Here is a 21143-nt window from a genome sequence, read left to right on the forward strand (position 1 = left end):
CTTAATGTGGATTTTCACATGAAACATCTAATCTGGTCTGGTAACAAATACATTTTTATTTTAAGGGTTTTGATGGTGATCAGTTGAATTCTGTGATGGAGCACAATGATAGAAAACTCTTGGCATGAGAAAAATCCTGGCTTAACTGTCAGCCCAGCAATGAAGGGGTAGGTGAGGGACAACTATAGAATATACATCCTAACGCAGTGTAATACAGTAGGACAGAATCTTGAGTTCAGTCTGTCTCCAACTCCCTCCTGCTGGATTTATAGGTATACATCATAACATCTGACCAGATAGCATTTTTCCATCATGATTAAAATAGTCTATATTGTTTAGTACAGTATAACCTGGAGCCAGCTTTCTGGTCAGCACTTAAAACAGTAAAAATTAAAGAATTGAATTTGATTCCAGTTGCCTATGGATACTGCTCATATTAGGCAATATAGCTCAATAATCAGAAAGCTCTGCTAAAGACTCTCCCTGGGGATTATTAAAGCTCACACTGAAATATAGTTTATAACTAAAATACACTTTTAAACAACTCATTTTGAAAGTTGGAAAAACAAATTAATTTAAAACATTAATGATATATCTAATATAAACAGGCTGTTTAGCAGTAATTGAATAAAACCAAAAGTTTAAGTTTGAGTCTATTTGAGTTATTTGAGATTATGCTCTTTTTTGAATTCTTAAAAATTAGTAACTTATATAAATAATATTAGTTCATAATTTGTTTTTTGCCCCAGGATAAAAATAAATGACTATTTGAGATATTATTCATTTCCACATGAACAATTACAGTAGACCTATATGATTGTTTTTCTATCAGAAATACCTATTGTTAAAAGTTGAGTCTTTACTGGCTTAAATTACATTTAGAAATCCCCAGATCATTTCAGGGTAAAAGAATAGTTTTACATCAACTCTAGGTTTGGTAAAGTGTAGAAAATCATATTCCTGCATCCGTCACAAGCTCTGCACCACCAAGTATAAGTGTGCTGGAATCCGTAACAACATAATAGTCACAAAATACTGAGAAATATAGTGTATGCACGCGCACAGTGTGTGTGTGTGTGTGTGTGTGTGTGTGTGAATCCTATGAACACTAGTGGAAGCGTTAAATAATTTTAAAAAAACAACATTTGCAGTGTTTCTGGCCCCTGAGCTATAGGGGTGGGATGATAATACAACACAGTACATTAATTAGTTTGTGTGTAGCAAATACAAACTGGATAAAGCAGACTGGAAGTGGAATGTCTGTGTCTGACAATATAGAAAAAAAAATCATTGTGTTGCAGTTATCAGATTCCTGTTTTGAATCGTTTTTTTTTTTAAAGATTTGCTTTATTTTCTGAAATTATTCAGAAATTTCTGAATCTTTTCTAACTTCCTTTCTTTAACAAACTGTTTTTTTTTATCTTTTTATAGGATGTGAGCAAATTAATATACTAGTTTTACATTGGAAATGTAAGATGACTATTTTACTCATTTGTTGTTATGACTTCTGTTGTACTCTCTCAAGTTTTTATGTCCTTTTAACTTTTCTTCTTAGCTCCAGGCTTCATAGCCTGGAGATCTACATACCCCAAAATTCATAGGTAGAATTTAATTGGCTCATAAATTTGAATGGGAAAAAAATAATTACAGTTTATTTTCAACTAGTACAGATGAATTTTAATATCTTTACCTTTCAATGTAGACAGTTATCAACAATGATTTTTAATATCTATTTAGTAATATATATCATATTTTATGACACACTGTCTTTTAAAGCTCATTATCATTACTTTGAATTTGGAATAGATACCAGATTACTATTAGATCTTACATTGTAATACATTGTGGAAGAATGCTGTATAATTACCTCAATTGTTTTTCACTGTCATCTATATTTCAGTGGAGTTAGTTTCTTGTATATATCCATAGATTTTAACACGTGGTTCTGAGAAAGAACATTTCACCACATAGCCAGAGGAGTCCCTGCACAAAAGTATTTGCAAATCCCATTTGTTCCTTTACTGGTTGATCTTCCTACTTTCCCCCCATAGTACTCTCTCTGTGCCTGCAGATATGCCTGTTCTAGCTTTCAGATCTTTTTCTGCCTTTAGTGGCTAAACCACTTATCCTGTGCTTAAGTGCTACCGGCCTCTTATCCAAAGTCTATGTTAGTTGCTAGGTAGGTACATTGCAATGCTTTAAAGGGTTAAATTACTACTGCCATTCACTATGCAGTATTACTACAATCTGATGCTATAAACCATGATTGTAAAAAATGACCCATTATTTCTAGAGTTCTTTTCTATTCATGTAGTATAGTAGGAATGTTAATGCTTCTTGTGTTAAGTGTACCAACATAAGTGTACCACATGTACTAGAAATGCATTTGCAATAGTCATCAATACTGGAGAATCGTGCTCTCAAGTCACAGCTATATTGATACTAATATACAAGATAGATAAAGCCAGCCTAATGTATATCGCTGGATTGTTCAGGAGAATTTAAAGTTTAATAATTTTTACATCTTAAAAATTATTTTATATTCTATCAAGGTCAGAAGACAACTTGAAAAGCAGGTTTTTCTCCTTCCTCCTTCTGGATCCTGGGGATCAAACTCGGTGACAGGTGCTTGTACCTGCTGAACCCTCAAGCATTGGGTTCATGCACATGTATCTACTACACACTGGCTCTCATGCAATAAAATCATTAGCCCTGTATGTAAATTATACAAGATAAAACATACAGCAACTGTGAAATTAAAGTAAAATGATCCATACCTATTAAATATATTGATAACATGAAATGTATTTGCTTGACATAACCCTGAATTCATGGTTTTACTTTCTGTGGTTCAGTGGCATATGGTCAAGCATGATCTAAGAATGCTAAGTGGGAAGTCATAGAAATACATGCATCATGAGTTTTAAGCAACCTTACTGTAGTGTGTTGTTACTGCAGAAGAATATTTGGTCTTAAGAGAGCCATGAATACGGTTCCTAAGAAAACTGGACATGACACTTCCGGAGGACCCTGTTATACCTCTCCTAGGCATATACCCAGAGGATTCCCCAGCATGCAATAAGGACACATGCTCCACTGTGTTCATAGCAGCCTTATTTATAATAGCCAGAAGCTGGAAAGAACCCAGATATCCCTCAATAGAGGAATGGATACAGAAAATGTGGTATATATACACAATGGAGTACTATTCAGCAATTAAAAACAATGAATTCATGAAATTCTTAGGCAAATGGATGGAACTGGAAAATACCATCCTAAGCGAGGTAACACAATCACAAAAGAATACACATGGAATGCAATCATTGATAAGTGGATATTAATTGGCCCTGAAGCTCTGAATACTGAAGATACAATTAGCATATCAAATGATTCCCATGAAGAAGGAAGAAGAGCGCCCTAATCCTGGACAGGCTTGATCCAGAATTGTAGGGGAGCACCAGGACAGAGAAAAGGGAGGGGGAAAGATAGGAGAATGGATGGAGAGAAGAGGACTTATGGGACATATGGGGAGGGGGGCTGGGAAAGGGGAAAGCTTTTAGAATGTAAACAAAGAATATAGAAAATAAATAAAAAAAATAAAACTATGTAAGGAAAAAAAAGAGAGCCATGAATAGTAGAAACAAGCCTTAAGTAAAAGTGAGTGAATTGTTTTGAGGGATTATAAATGTGTTTAACATATACCATTTTATATTCTAATTTCTATATTAATAGTTCAGTTTCTTTCTACTTATTATTTTTAGTCTAGTACTATGCCACATCAATAAACTTTTTATCATAAACATATATGTATAAGGAAAAAAGTAGTTTACAGGGTTTTGTAACTTTAGACATCTAAAGGGAATCTTAGAATATATCACATATGGATAAAGGAAAATATTCCTTAGATTTTTGTTTGTAGTAATTAGGAGCCTTCCACAAATATTATATGTTAATTATTCCAACTGAGTAAAATTAATAGAAACATTGTTATAGTTTGACTTTCAAATCAACAAAAGTAATGTTAGAACATGCAAAAAAATGGAAAATCCTGAATCAAAGTAATATACCATGTTCTGTTTGACAATACAGGTATCCTTTGATACAGGTACTATCTGAACCCAGGAAATAAATTCATATAGGTGTACATATTCATTGCCTTTGAACCAAGTAAGTTCAGATTATAGGATTGTTTTTTTTTCTTTCTCAACCTGCCTTTTCAACTATATGAACCCATTACCAAATAGATTTGAGTTTGAAAAATGATCATGATACTCAACACTAGAATTTATATTACTGATACCACATGGTCTTACCTTAAGAAATAAGCTGGTGTTTGGGAGTTCTCTCACTATTCATGACTTGCTTTTTCTCTTTTTGTCTTTTCTTTGTAGAAAAACAATCAGGTTGAATCCTATTTAGATTTGGTAGATCTAGAAGTTTTTTCCTTTAAAGTCAAGCATAATTATATATGCCTGTAATCTTAGCACTTCTGAGGTGAAGTAAGAAGGATGAGGAGTTCAAGGTCATCCTTGGCTGCATAAGGAGTTTGAGGATGACTTGAAGTACATGAGACCCTGTTCCAAAATTATCTATGGATACATGTTGATATCCTTACAAAGTACATGTGTATGTATGTATGCATACAAATACAAAACATATCTAAATACATGTATACCTATATTCCCCTGCCTTTTTGTTTTGTGTGACTGACAAATGGTCTCATATAGGTGTTTGGTTATTTTACACTATACTCCCTGATGTGTGTGTGTGTGTGTGTGTGTGTGTACATGAAAATAGATGACAACATGAATTCTAATGCAGCAAAAGTCTATAGTGTTCATAAATGTGAATTTTTATCTGTCATTATAATTTGTCTACTGAGAATTTGAGTTTCATATCTAAAAGAATAAGGATTTATTTTCTATCATCTCTCTAGATAATACTTTGATTTTTTTCCTGTCTTTTTCTACCCTCACCAAAATGCTTATTTAGTATAATTTACTCCTTCATCAGGGAATGTACTATAAAATAACCAGACACCTATATGAAACCATTTGTCAGTTATCAAAAAATAAAAAGATGGAGGAATAAGTTGTCTTATAACTCAGAGCTGCTTAATTTGATGTCCATAAAAGTGTGTATCACGTTTATCCAATGGACTCCCATGGCTGAGTGACTAGTTGCTTGATGAATTATTAAGGTGCTTCCATCCTGCTTTATCATTATATTTATTTTTAAATTCCATATATGTATACTACATATGCATCATTTCTCCCCTTTCTCCCTTCAACCCCTCCGTGTAAGAAACATTGCTTTAGTGCTTTATTATGTCTCAGCCTAAAGAGAATACAAACCTTAAAATATGTTCATGCCATGTTTAGTGAATTCTTTTCAGTATGGAGAAAAAAGCTTTACTGGGATTCTTGTTTGTGAGTAGCTGGAAAGTGTCAGATGGAACTGCTGTGCACATGCCACGGTGTGAGTTAGAACTTGGCTTGTGTATCATCATATAGTGCCTTTCTGATCTGCCTATGTGTACGGGCAATGTCCAATAGTTCTACAAATTATAATTCTATATTTTCAATACTAGGTACCTGAGTATGGGATGAAATAACTTGCATTTAAAAGAAGAGATATTGATAGACTCTGTCTTAGAGCTTTAATCATATTACTTACTAGTAAGTAAGTAAAGAGATTTTCAAAAGCATATTTCAAACTAAATATTATGAGAAGTATCGTGTGTGTGTGTGTGTGTGTGTGTGTGTGTGTGTGTGTGTGTGTGTGTGTGTTGTCATTGTTTATTCTAAAGCAGCATTTCTCAACCTGTGGGTCATGACCTTTTTGAGACTTTCGCAGGGGTTGGGTCACCTAAGATAATCAGAAAACTCATATTTCCAATAGTTCTCAGAGAACTAAGACACTACTCCTCTCTCTGTTTCCAGACAGATCCACCTACATGTAGATAAGCTTGCATATTAATTACCTGGACACAGATACCCTAAACAAATGCCAGGGTATGTGAGAGGGTTGATACCATAAGGTACTTTGTCAGACCAGTCACACATGTGTAGCAAGCAACTTTTGTGTTGAAAGCAGTAGTATTGGAGGCAAAATAACACATTATTATATATAGTTGCTGGACAGATGTAAAATCATGTACAGCAAAATCATTAACTACTTCAAAAAATATCTGTGCCATGGGAACTTAGTTTTTTATATTCCCATTGTGAATACTGCCCCCTTGTGATAGTTACAGGTATATAAAGAAAGAAAAAATAAATCATAGGAAACAGTAATGAACTATATTGACTGAACTATGCCATGTATGATATTTTGTGTTATTAAAGCTATTGCTATATATTATTCTCATTAGAAACCATCCCATGACAGTGGATCATGTAGAGAAGAACATTAAGAAAAGAAAATGTAGTAAGGATTTTTTAATAGTATGGTTTGACCTCAATAATTACAGCAGAAGTTGAGAAAACATAATGTGTTTTTTTGTTGTGAAGCTGAACAGACTAAAAAGCCACTTTGATAGCAAGCATCTAAGCTTTGCTGGCAAGGATACCAACTATTTTTTAAGCAAAAAAATAAAAAGCATGATTGACTCAAGAAAACCAAATTTAATACTGGTGGCAGGTAACACAAACAAAATGTAACAGCTGTGGAAGCTTCATATGTGGTGGCACTCAGATTTGTTAGAGCTGTGAACTGTCATACTGTTGGTGAAGATTTACCATTGCCAGTGGCCAAAGACATTGTTCGAGTTATTGGAGATGAATTTGTTACTCAATTGAGTGCAATTTCCTTATTTAACTATACTGTCTGTTGAAGAATAGATGGCATGTCTGCTGCTGATATACTCCATCAGGTAATTCAGGAAATTAAATATATTCCAATATTCATGATCCAGTTTGATCAATCTATAGATGTTACAAATTGTTCACTGATTTATGCAGGGTGTATTAATGATGGTGACTACAAAGATGAATTTCTCTTTTGCAAATGCCATGAAACAACATTTCTGCATGTAATGTATTTGACACAGTTGGTTCATTTTTGAAAGAGCACAAGATCTCTTGGGAAAAGATTTCTTCCCTAGCTGTGCTAGGATGGTGATCTGGATTTCAATGTTTGGTACTGAATGAGTTCACCAGAAGTCATTGGAACTCACTGTTGATTTATTGGCAAATATTACCAATGAAGACACTACCACAAGAGTTACAATAAGTACTGATAAGTACCCTAAGTTCTGTCAGTTTTGTCAACGTGAGTACTTTAAAGCATCTGCTGTTTTTGAAACAGTATAATGAGTTGGGTGCACCAAACAAAGCTCTGCTTCACACTGCAGTGAGTATGTTCAAGATGAAAAGTTCTAAAGCATGTTTTCAAGCTTTGTGATGAACACAAAATGTTTTAATTGAGAAAGCAAGACCGTAGTTTGAAGCACTTTTCAATGATAAAAGTGAGTAACAGAAAATAGTTTACTTTGTTGAATTTGTTGACACCTTTACCATATTGAATAACTTATCACAAAATACAGCATGCCTCGATTTGTCTGAAAAAGGTGGAAAAGTTTTTATTCCAAATGAAACTTCAGGTTTGGCCAGGGAAACAAAAAAAGGATGAATATAAATTTGACATGTTACTTAACCTTATCTGCTTTTTTTGAGGACCATGGCATTGAACCAGAACAAAGGATTATGATGATAATTTCTAAGAAACATCACTTGCACATGCTTGCAGACAAAATTTTATTACATTTTCCAAACCTACATGACACCCATTTGCACTTGCTGGAAGCCCTTTAACAGTCAAAGTTGAAAATGTTCCTGAGACAGTCAGTACAAGAAGAGTTCATTAACAGCAATGTAGCAAGAACTAATTTCTCCACAATGCTAGTTACAGACTTCTGGAACAAATATTTCCAGTCCTGTCCTGTTCTGTCTGAGGCTGTGTTGCACCTCTTTCTTCCATTTCCAACACCATATCTTTGTGACAGGGTTCTCCAGCTTGTTGGTTATAAAGTCTGAATATATAAGTATACTTGTGGAAAACAATGTTTGTTGTCCTCTTGCAAAGACTATCTCGAGAATTCCTGATCTGGTCAGAAAGAAGCCTTCGCAACCTTTGCACTGACATTGACTTTTTACACATCTTGTCACAAAATGTAGCAATGTAATTTACTGTTGTTATATTAAGACTGTCAGCCATGTTGTACCATACTTCAAAACAAATTTTTATTTACTTGAAATTAGAAGTAAATATTTACATATTTATATATTCACAATATATATTTACATATTGTTTTGTGATTAATCATTATGCTTTAATTATGTTCAATTTGTAACAATGAACATGTATTTTGCATATCAGGTATTTACATCACAATTTATAACAGTAGCAAGATTAAAGTTATAAAATAGCAACAAAAATAATTTTATGGTTGGGGTGTCACCAAAACATCAGGATTCCTAAAGGGTTTAAGCATTAGGAAGGTGGAGAACCTCTGTTCTAAAGGATCTCCGGTGCCATCTGCTGAATGACTTTTTAAGGAAGACCATGAGGAAGAAAGTATAGAATTTTCATTTAATCTTTTTAAATTTTCATTAATAGGTCTTATTTTATATTTTCAGATGGGGGGGATCTCACTATTTTATTCATGATGGCCATCATCTTTAAATTCTCTTGCCTCAGCCTCCTGAGTGTTAATATTATAGGCATATACCACCATACCTAGAACACATATCTGTGTTCTTAAAAAGTAAAATTAAGTTTCTTAAAAAGTGAATTTAAGTTTCTAGATGGAGCAGAAAGTTTATTGTTCTCATATATTTTCCCCACATTCTATAATTTTCCAGTATAAATATATTGTGTGTAATTGATAAATCAATAGTTGATGAACATCATAGCCAAAAGGAACATAGAAATCAAAAAGTTTATTTCATTTTAGACTTCCAAGTGGCAGTCCAACACTGAGAAAAGTCTCAAGCAGGGCAGAAACCTGAAGGCAGGAACTGAAATAGAAGCCACAGAAGAAATATGTAGCCTTGGCTGTCCTGGAATTCACTCTGCAGACCAAGCTGGACCTGAAATCAGAGATCTGCCTGACTCTGCCTCCTAGTGCTGGGATTAAAGGCGAGCACCACCATAGCCTGTTTTTCTTTTCATACGTTTTTGGCAAATTGAATTCCAAGAAATCAATCCATTCCCAGCTATTCGTAAATTTTGAGCATGAACTTATAATTTTTTATTTCTCCTTTTAATTAATTGGCATCTATAGTAATTTTACTTTTGATTCTAGTAAACTTGCATATTTTTTCTTATTCTTAATATCATAAGGGCTATCAAACTGATTATTTTTTTCAAAGAACCAAATGAGCCTGGTCTTTTTTAAGGTGTAAAATACAAACTATACTCTTTTCATTTTATTTATTTATTCACTTTCCATTGTGATTATAGCCCCCCTCTCCTCCTAGTCCCCTTCAGACAGCTCCTCTTCCATTCTCCTATTTTCTCCACTGAGAAGGGGGAGGTGCCCCCTGTGTCAACCTATCCTGGTACATTAAGTCACTGCAGCACTAGGCAAATCCTCTCCTCCTGAAACCAGACAAGGCAGCCCAGTTAGGGGAATAGAGGCAGGGATACAGAGGCAGGGATAGCCCCTGCTCCAATTGTTAGAGGACCCAAATGAAGAGGAAGCTGCACATGTGCTACATAATTGGTGAGGGTGTAGGGGGGGATAGGTCTAGTCCATGTATGTTCTTTGGTGGTTCAGTCTCTGGGAGCCTCCAAGGGTCCAGGTTAGTTGATTTTGTTGGTCTTCCCATGGAATTCCTGTCTTCTCTGTAGCCCTTCAATCCTTTTCCCAACTCTTCTACAGAACTCCCCAAGCTCCATCTACTGAGAAACTATAGTCTTTATTCTAGTCTAAAACAATATAAACTCTTGATAACTTTAAAGAAAGAAAAGTTATAAAATCATATGAGTTTTTCCCCTTAATCCAGTTTCTGCTTTCATTGCTTCCATATGCTCTCTAGACCTTAGATGACACTAGAGCGTAAAGACATAAAGAAGGGGAATACAAAGATGCTTCTTTCAGGATTAATGAATGGCTCAAGAATTTTACTCTGGGATTTATCACATCTGAATGAGTTGTATATGTACATATAGTGACTATGGAAAATTTGATTTTAAATGAATTGTAACTTTGAAAAAATGCTTAAGAATTTTGAATGATGAATTTAAAATATCCTTCAATATAATGGAAATTTATAATCAATGAAGACTTTTGTTCTAGGAGTAAAGAAGATTAGAACTGTAAGAATCTCACTAAAACAAAACTTTGGGGCAAGAGCAAAGTAAAACTGCAAATTAGATTACAAAGAATTCTGTGTCCAGAGGAGGAAATTTTTCCCTGGGATTTTATCAGGAAAGACACATGAGCCTTCTGGGTGTTCATATCTTTTCATCTTGTTTGATCAGATTTTCTTCCCTATTGCAGAACTAGGTTAGCTTGCCCACAACTTTTAGAGAGTCTCTTTGTTCTATGTCCCATCTCCCTACAGTCCCTGCTGATGACAGATCCTTATGTTACTGTGTCCAGGGTTTCTAGTCATTCTAGGCATCTGAAGTCAGGTTGTTAAGCTTATTCAGATAGTGTCTTGACAGCTAAGATGTCAAAATCACACAGAACTCTAAAGTTTATTTTGTAATTATGGGTCAGTCAACTACAGGAGCCTGATAAAACAAAACAAAGAACACATGCAAAATTAATCTCAGAACATTACCAAATACAAAGTTCTCTGGAATATTTACATTCCCCCAAATAAATGGATCATAACATAGAAAAGCAAGATTCATTAAAAAAAATAGATCATAGCATACAGAAGTAAGATTCATTACAAAAGTATTGGAAGAAAATAATAAAGAACAAGATCAGACCATCAAAGACTGAAAGGTTTGGGCCTGGAGTGATGGTTCAGCCCTTATTGATGCAGAGGAACTGGGTTAGATTTCCAGCTCCCACATAGTGGCAGAAAACTCCTATTCCATAGTGTCTGACGTGCTTTCTGACCTCCATGAGCATCTAGCATGCACATACTATATTGAACACTCATGTGGGCAGAAAACTTATTTTATATGAAAGAAATAAAAACAAAAAAGGAATGAGGTTTTCTTTAAAATAATAAAAACTTAAGAACATTTCTTTAGGTGCTTCTTAGCAATTCAAGTTTCCCCTCAGTTGAGAATTCTCTGTTTAGCTCAAATGACGGAGAAGCACCTAAAGAGATGTTCAACATTTTCAGGCATCAGGGAAGTGCAAATCAAAACAACCCTGAGATTCCACCTCACACCAGTCAGAATGGCTAAGATCAAAAACTCAGGTGATAGCAGATATATTGGCAAGGATATGGAGAAAGAGGAATACTCCTTCATTGTTGGTGGGATTACAAGCTGGTACAACCACTCTGGAAATCAGTCTGGTGGTTCCTCAGAACACTGGACATATTATTACCTGAGGACTCAGCTATATCACTCCTGGGCATATACCCAGAAGATGCTCCAACATGTAATAAGAACACATGCTCTAATATGTTCATAGCAGCCATTTATAATAACTAGAAGCTGGAAAAAAACCAGATGTCCCTCGACAGATGAATGGATATAGAAAATGTGGTACATTACACCATGAAGTACTACTCAGCTATTAAAAACAAGGACTTCATGAAATCCGCAGGGAAATGGATGGAACTTGAAAAATACCATCCTGAGTGAGGTAACTCAGTCACAAAAGAACACACATGGTATTTATTCACTGATAAGTGCATATTTGCCCAGAAATTCGGAATACCCAAGATTAAGTTCACAGACCATATGAAGCCCAAAAAGGAAGACCAAAATATGGATGCTTTAGTGCTTCTTAGAAGGGGGATCAAAATACAGGAGGAAATATGGAGACAAAATGTAGAGCAGAGACTGCCCAACCTGGTACAGCCACCAAACCTTGATACTATTGTGGATGCTGGAAAGTGCTTGTTGATGGAAGTCTGATATGGTTGTCTTTTGGGAGGCTCTGCCAGAGCCTGACAAATAGAGAGGCAGATCTCGCAGCCAATCATTGAACTGAGCATGGGATCCAAGATGGAGGAGTTGGAGAAGGGACTGAAGGAGCTGAAGGGGTTTGCAGCCTCATGGAGGGAGCAACAATGTCAACTGGCCAGACCCCCTGGAGCTCCCAGGGACTGGACCACCAACCAAAGAATACACATGGAGGGACCCATGGCTCCAGCTACATGTACGGCAGAGGATGGTCTTATTGGACATAAGTGGGAGGGGAGGCCCTTGGGCCTGAGTGTGTTCAGTGTAGGGAATGCCAGGGAAGGAAGATGGGAGTTGGTGGATGGGTGGGAGAGTACCCTCATAGAGGTGGGGGTGGGGGATGGGTAGGGGACTCCGGAAGGGGAAGCCTGGAAAGGGGAAAACATTTGAAATGTAAATAAAGGAAATTTCCAATAAAAAAATTTTTAAAATAGTAATAAAAAATGAAAAATTAAAAAAAAGTAAAGAACAAAAAAAAAGCGTTAAAAGCTAGTACAGTGTGGGATAAATATAGCTAGGCATGGTAGCACATAGGGTGGTTCAGGCCAGGCAGAATACAAGTAACAAAGCAGAATATTAAAAATAAAAATCACTACAGTAGAATTTAAAATGGAACTTTTAAACAGTATGTTGTATATAGTAACAGTTTCTAAAAATCTGAAATCTGAAGAAGGCTGAATAGTTCAGCTGTAAGTTGTAAGTGTTAAAGGCGCTAAGAAATGAAAGAACAAAACAGCTACTATGTGTTTAATGATAGATGGGAAAGAATTAGGGAGGGGACTGATGCCAGACCCCACCATGTATAGGAGAGTGGCCTGGCTACAATTAAGGAATTGTTCATTTATTTAATAGGACAGACATGTTATAAACATATGTAATAAAGATAAGCTTATAAACCCTTCAGTGGCTAATAAAGAGAATTGATGTTATATCTAAGCCAATAGAAGAAATATAGTAAGGAGAGAATATTTTAGAAGAACAGCTGACACTTAGCAAAGTGTAAATAGAAATATCTAATCTGTTAAAATGGATTATCAAGTGTCATAAAATTCATTACTTAAATGTTCTTCATATAGGTTACCGCATAGATAAAAAGCAAGACAAAAATAAAGACTCCTAAGGTGTAGAGTGAATGCTCAGTGGTTAATATGTTTGCTGCTCTTACAGAAGACCTGAGTTTGGTTCCCAGCGGTCATATAAGTTGGATCACAACCACCTATAAATCCACCTGTAGGGGATATGACACCCTCTTCTGGCTTCCATGGGTACCTGCATTCCAGTGCACTAAATTACACACAGACATACAGGCACGCATATACACAATTATAAATAAATAACTCTTTAAAATTATTGTTCATCACAGAATCATGACAGTTCTGAGTCTGTGAGTCAAAAATAATAGTGGCTAAAAATAACAACCAAAATATTATGAATGAATAAGCTTGTCATAAAGAGTTAGATATTTTAATTAAGTCTAAATAGATCAGTATTAAAAAGATACTATACCCTATAGCCCATACCTTTAGTTTTTATAGGAGTTTGGAAAAACAAAAAACTTGCAAGAAGATTGCAAATTCACATCCAACAGAGCTACATAATGAGACTGTCTCACAAAGAGCTGAAACTATTCTTTTTTCACATCAAAAATCAAACATGATGTTACCTATGTTGTATGTATTGAAGTAGTTGTCTTCTGTTCTTAGTTAATGCTTTTTGTGGTTTTAAAATCAAGGCTTGTTGTGTGTTGTTTTTCTGCATTTTTGGACATGATGCTTTTGTGTGCTGCATTCTGTAAATAAATAGTTTTACAATAGCTTAGTGATTCTCATTTCTTGTCCCAAACTCCCAATTCATGGGGTAAGAAGCCCCTCTGCTTTGTTGTTCAGAGTCCACTTTATATATTGCTGAACTCTATTTGGTACCATTTTGTTGAGATATTACATGTGTGTGTCTGTGTGTGTCTGTGTGTGTATGTAAAATGGATACCAAATTTCTTTTGGTAGTGTTCTATGCATGTTTTTGTCCTGTCTTGACATCAGATTAATAACCTTACAGGATGAGTTAGAAGTTTGGCTGCTTTTGACTTAGAGTTTCAAATAGAAGGAATTAATTCTTGTTTAAATGTATGATGGCAGAATAGCCATTGCAACCATCTGTTCCTGGATTTTTTCCCCCTATGTTGAGTGTGTTTGCTTATTGATTTCATCTTTACTTGTTTTAAGTCAGTCAAGACTTTCTGTTGCTTCTTGAGTCATTTAGCCAGCTTGTATTCTTTTAGGAATTAGATTTTGCCTAGGTTGTCTAATTGAAGCATCATTTTTATAGTATTTCCTTATATTTCTGTATTTTCTTTTAAAATTGGTGGTGTTATTTGTCATCTCAATTTCAGCAATTTTGAGTTTATCTGGGGTTTTTTGTTATCACTTTAGTTAATGTTTAATGTTTTTGTTTGTCTCTTTTACTTTCATTATCTCTATTTTTTCATTCTGCATTTCATCGATTTCACCTCTGGTTATCTATTTACATTCCACTTACTTTGATTTGGTTTTTAGTTTATTTACTTTTAATGTGGGACATGAAGTTATTGATTTGGATTTTTTTTATTTTTATGTGTTTAGAGCTTTAAACTTCCAAGCACTGTTAGCTGCATCTCCAGCCCGAATAAGCACTCCTTAATTTTATCATTTGTTCTTTTTACATATGTGAGAATTTTTAAATAACCATGGCTTGATAGCTTTTATTTTAAACATTTCTTTATCTCCTTTTTTATTTTAATTAGCAAAAAATAAACAAAAGGACTTCTATGTTTTGCTTAAAGATTTCCCCAGTAGATCTTCCAACATGAGGCACATTTTTTACTTTGGAAGTTACTATAGACAAAATAGGCTTGGTATTATATAATAATTATATATAATTATGTTTCCTAGTTTCCTACATACTTCGCTCTGTGTAGTAATTGTATGAGTCTTCTGTAAAGTGGAACTTGAGGTTATTTTAGCCTTTCATTGGCATTACCTTCATAGCTCACAGCCTGGTTCTAAAGTTACCACTTTAATCTTTTACTATAATAGCATCCCACTAATATATAATAAAAAAAACTACAGAATTTATTTTATAATAAATTGTCTCTAAAATTTAGCTGTTTAAAAATATACAGATATATTCACATTTTTCTCTGGATCACAGATCTGATCCAGAGAATCTGTCTGTCTAAGCTGTTATAAATAAGGGTACTATGAACATAGTGGAGCATGAGTCCTTATTACATGCTGGAGAATCCTCTGGGTATATGCCCAGGAGTGGTATAGGTGGGTCCTCCGGTAGTATTATGCCCAATTTTCTGAGGAACTGCCAAACTGATTTCCAAAGTACCAGCTTGCAATCCCACCAGCAGTGGAGGAGTGTATAATAGCCAGAAGCTGGAAAGAACCTAGATGTCCCTCAATGGAGGAATGGATACAGAAAATGTGGTATATTTACACAATGGAGTACTACTCAGCTATTCAAAACAATGAATTCATGAAATTCTTAGGCAAATGGATGGAACTAAAAATATCCTGAGTGAGGTAACCCAATCACAAAAGAACACACATTGTATGCACTCACTGATAAATTAGCCCAAAAGCTTGGAATACCCAAGACACAATTCACAGATCAAATGAAGCTCAAGAAGAAGGATTTTCGGGGTTGGAGGGCCAGGAAAAGGGGGCATTTGAAATGTAAATAAAGAATATTTCTAATAAAAAAAAAAGAAATAAGGACCAGGACAATGTTTCACTGATCGAGGCCGGAAACTTTAATGGCACCAGACCTTTTAACAGTTTGGGCAAACACTTCCCCCCCCCCACTTGCCATTTTGACTGATTTATAATAGGACCATTCAATCTGTGTCTATTTGCTTCTCTTATTCTTACAAATTATCACCTCTGATAACAGATCACACTTAACTGAGATGTGTGTGTGTGTGTATTATATATATATATATATATATATATATATATATATATTCGAGGTAGTTTAATATTTTAGCTACAATTGTGTAATTTCTGTACCATTTTATGATAAATCCCTGTTATGACTTCCCACTGTTTATTATTGCTACTTTAATAAGTATGGAGACAGAAAATATAGATGGTATGTGGCTAGCTTAAATTCACAAATATTGCTAAGATTCCCACCTATAACTATGTCTTCTGGTTCATAGCAGATAGATTATAAACAGACAGTGAAAGCAAAGACTAAAGTCTGATCTTATATCCCATGGTGTCTCTCAAATGTTTTTCATAATTGAAAAGTATTTGCTTTGAAATAAATAGTATGTGTTATGCAATATCTCTACCAGATCTGAAAAACTATTTTATGGTTAGATAATATGTTGTCTTAAGTTGAATTTTGTTACAAAAAGTGATAATATAATGGACATGATAAAAGTAGGATTTTTCCTTTCCTCCCTGTGAATTTTATGTTTTCAAATCTTTTTGTATTATAGAGCCATATAGAGCCATGAACCTTACATGATAAATGACTTATCATGCTGGGATGACTTTCCTTTGTCTTTTTTGACACGTATTTTAACTAATATTGAACTTTGAAATTAGGAAGCATTGCCCCTGTATTCTCATACAGCTCTGGGCCAGAACAGGCTTGTTCCTATAATACTGGTCTGTGTAAGTAAGTGTCTCTAGAAGTAGGTCTGTTTCAAAGAAGCAGGAAGCCTTCCCAAGTGTGATTATCTATCCTTCATGGCTTTTCATTCTTTCCTACCTGTGAAGGCCAGAGAGACCAGAACTGTGTAGAATGTTACCACTAGACCAAACAAAGTATCTTGCTGGTACTCAGTTGGCTTATAGATGACCTTGTGATTAACCTATACTTGATGGAATAAAGTTGTTTAATTGATTCCCCTCCCCATTTTACAGGTTTCTGTCAGACAGAAAGAAGGAGGGGGGAGGGAAGGAGGGAAGAAGAAAGAGAGAGAGAGAGAGAGAGAGAGAGAGAGAGAGAGAGAGAGAGAGAGAGAGAGAGAGAGAGAGAGAGAGAGAGAATGAATATGAATGACAAAGTAGGCACAAGCCTGTGTGAGAGCTTTACTATGGTTGTAGCTGATCAACCTGCTTTGTATGGTCAAGATCTTCAATAGTAAATAATACTTCCCTTTTATAGGACACTGTTGGATGCCGCTGCAATTTTTCTTTAATAAATGAAATACCATAATTCTAGACAGCTCATTCTTCAGCAGCCCTCCTACAAATTTAAGGAAGCAATGCATCAGGATATTAGCAAATCTTGAATCTTGATGGCAACTATCTAGGTCACTGAACTTGCCTGTTGCTTACTACAGTGACCATTTTTCTGTGTAAAAAGAAATAAGTCTTTGATGACAATTGAGTGTATTACACAAAATACACTTGATAGAATGAATGTAAGAAAATAATCATTGTTTCTAAAGCTTAGCTATCTTCTTAGTCATTGATGTATATTGTATACCTTTGGCTCACATACAAGGTTTGTAGTCAAATACTAAATGTAATTTTAATATCTAATAAAATGTTTTAATGAACATTTAATTGTAGAGGTTAAGTCCTGCTCCTGTGCTTAATTGTTTGATCTGTACTTTTGTTTGGGATAGAAATAAATGAATTTTTTCAAAGTTACATTTCAGAAGAATAGCTGCTATTTCTGAGTCAAAGAGACTACTGGCCATTTAGTGAACTGCCACTAGATACTAATAATGTCATTTCTCTGTATAACCCCAGGTTGTTCATATTTGTCTTTTAACGATATATTTATTTCTTCCCCAGATCTTCCTCAGAACTGTGATCCTAACATTCCCTTAGTTGCTCAGGAATTAATGAAAAAAATGATACGTCAGTTTGCAATTGAGTACATCTCAAAAAGCGGTAAAATTCAAGAAAATAGAAATGGTTCAATTGGAGCAAGTCTCGTATGTAAAAGTATCCAAATGAACCAAGCAGAGAACTGTCTTCAGGATGAGCAAGAAGGCCCCTTAGACCTCACTGTGACTCGAATGCAAGAGCAAACTGCTCAGCAAGGTAAGTTGTTTGTTTAAGATATATATATAATACATTTTTGTTGTAAAATATTTAAACATGATTTATGTTCATAAGGAAAGTTACCTTTCTTTCCTTATTTCATTTATATTGCGTAGACCATAAAGATTAAGATACACAGCTTTGTGATGCAGTTTTTAATGATTTACCTTTTATGTTACTTGCGTATGTATGATGGCAGTGCATCATATATTTATATATATACAAAATGTTTTATGTGTATGTTTTTCATACATGTATGTCAGTGTGACACATGCGAACCATGTGACTTCAGAAGTCAGAAGAGGGTGTAGGACCATCTGGAACTGGAGTTACAGGTTGTTGTGAGATGCCATGTAGATGCTGAGACTCAAACCCAGGTCACTTTTAGAGCATCAATTGCTCTTAAGCTGCTAGGCCATCTCTTCACTGCCCCTTACTTCCCAGTTTTGTTTTATCTTTTTATGATATAACTGGAAAGGGTTAAATTGTACATGTGATAAGTACACTACACTCCTTTCATTTAAAACATAGAGATAAGTTATCATGTTGAGTTTATTTGTAAGATAATCTGTGTCTTCACAGAAGACCAAAGAAAAAGCCTTTTAAAAATGTAGGGATGGGCAGTGGTGGCACATGCCTGTAATCCCAGCACTTGGGAGGCAGAGGCTGTCAGATTTCTGAGTTCGAGGCCAGCCTTGTCTACAGAGTGAGTTCCAAGACAGCCAGGGTTACACAGAGAAACCCTGTCTCCGAAAATTAATTAATTAATTAATTAATTAATTAATTAAAATGTGGGAAGATGCCAAATAAAAAATGGCTTGTCTGGAGATGAGAGAAAGGGAACAGGTAGGGGTTTTTTTTATTTTTTTGAATGGTTTAGGGATCATATCACTTCTTGAAAAAAGTAAAGGGGGTATCATTCCTGATTTATCCCATACTTGATCAGAGATAAGATATAGGTAATGATCCAGTGATATTCACAAAAGATGACTCAAAAATTGGAAAACTGGGAAGATTTTTTTTTAAGTGTCATTGAAATGATCCTAGAATGCGTTTGTGTTTTGGACTCTAAGGGATGAGCACAGTAGTCTGTTTAGAAGAAACCGTCTCTAGAGACTCGTCGATATTGAATGATGGAAGTAATCCACCTCATTTGAAACCTGATTTTAGACTATAATAGTTATGTTTATGAAAACGTTAAACTATTAGACTATAAGAAAGGTAAAATATAACTATAATATAAGACTTAAGAAAATATATATCTTACTTTTGACTTTTGGACATTGTAAAGCATGGGGTTTTTATATTTTTATTTGCTATCTATACTGTGTATCTCCTCTGCTTTTACAGAAGCAATGTAGCACTCTATAGGGTGGAACATGAACCTTGGTGTCTGACAGACTTATGCTTGCAAATAGAAAAAGATGGCAAAAGAAAGGAAAATTGAAACTTACAGATATAAGTTCAAAATTTTAAATAAATTTTATCAAATTGAATACAGTAGGATATTGTACAAGTCCATAATCTCAGCACTTAAAAAGGGAAAGGCAGGAAGATTGGAAGTTCAAAGCCAGCCTGGACTACGAGAGCCCTATCTTTAAAAAAAAAAAAAAAGTAAAATCATAATAAGTAAATACTAAAAAAATGAAGCCAATAGGTTATGTAAGACCTTACAGAGAACATCATATACCTTTTTGACAGGCATAAAATAATATTTCAAAATAAGTTGTTATATCTCAGCTGATTAGGAATGCTTTTGCATATTTAATGTCTGGTCAGAATTTTACTAGTTTGTTGGTTTTACTAAAATGAAATGATTTCCTGATCTTAAAATTGACAAGCAAGTCTTAAAGAGATAAGAATAATAAAATCAAGGTACTGAGAAGGACCCATGAAGGACATATAGTGCAGTAATTAGAACTGGGTCCTGCCGGTCAGAATATAAATCAGTAAAAGCTCAGAAATTTCTTGGGCATTACTGAAATCCTAGCAAATGCAGGTATCAGTAGAAATCACTGGAGAATATGTTCTATTCTGTTAATATTCCATGGCAATTGCTACACAGCCGGAAGGAGGTTGACAATAGGTCTCTACCTTACACTGCTCATAAAAATGTTAAGGGGTCAATATGAAAAACACATTTACTGTTCAACACTGAACAGGATAGAATTTTGACTAATGAAGTTTCTAGAATATGACTTCTTTGGTAAGAGAATGCAGTTTTCATCACTTATAGTCTTGTTAACTTTGCTAATTAACCATCAATTATTTTGTCCTGTAATTAGAAAACTAATATTAATAAAACAGTAAAGCTGTTGTCTAAATTCCCATATGTTAAATTACAGCAGTGTCCTTGTTGCTTTCTGTTGCTCTGGTAAACATGATGACCAAAAGCAACTTGGTGCAGAAAGGGTATATTTGACTTAAACATCCTGATCGTTGATTGAGGGAAATCAAGACAGGAAGTCAAGCAAGAGCAGAGGCAGGAACCATGGTTGCTTGTTTTCTGTGTCATACTCAGTTTCCTTCTTAACCTATGACCATCTACCCAGAGTCCTACTACCCACAATAGTTTAAGCCCTCCCACATCACTCATTAATCAAGAAAATTGCCTACAGACATTCCCAAAGGGCAATCTGATGGAGGAAGTTTCTCTATTAAGATTTCCTCTTTCTGAGGTAACACTAGTTTATATCAATTTAACACCCAAGATTAGCTTTCACAAGTCCACCCTTGTCGGTTTGACACCCAGTCGCTTTTCTTTGCATTGCATTTAGTTTCCAAATGCAAACACTAATGAGGATATAATTCTGCCAAACATGATAGAACTATCCCATGTACTACAAGTGTATTATATATTTTAAAGTAGGTGGCAACACCCTTTGAGGAATAGTCTTTTGGCTTTACACGAGTTAACATATAAGAATACAGATTTACAATTCTCCATTGTAGAGAAGCAGTCCAATTTTTCCCCTTGTAGTTTGG

At 34.8% G+C, this 21143-nt stretch overlaps 1 protein-coding gene across 12 annotated transcripts in view; it reads left to right on the forward strand.

The window, feature by feature from the left end:
- Lcorl (ligand dependent nuclear receptor corepressor like) overlaps positions 1–21143 on the forward strand; it is a 143463-nt gene that overhangs the window by 80393 nt on the left and 41927 nt on the right. For 11 of the 12 annotated variants that reach the window (XM_052199190.1, XM_052199188.1, XM_052199187.1 and 8 more), the window contains one exon: positions 17907–18158. In XM_052199190.1, coding sequence (XP_052055150.1) covers positions 17907–18158 — 252 coding nt within the window. Of the gene's footprint in view, positions 1–17906; positions 18159–21143 lie in introns of those variants that run through there. The other variant, XM_052199198.1, reaches the window with a different exon arrangement.

The sequence above is a fragment of the Apodemus sylvaticus genome, chromosome 11, assembly GCF_947179515.1.
Source record: "Apodemus sylvaticus chromosome 11, mApoSyl1.1, whole genome shotgun sequence".
Classification (NCBI taxonomy): Eukaryota; Metazoa; Chordata; class Mammalia; order Rodentia; family Muridae; genus Apodemus; species Apodemus sylvaticus.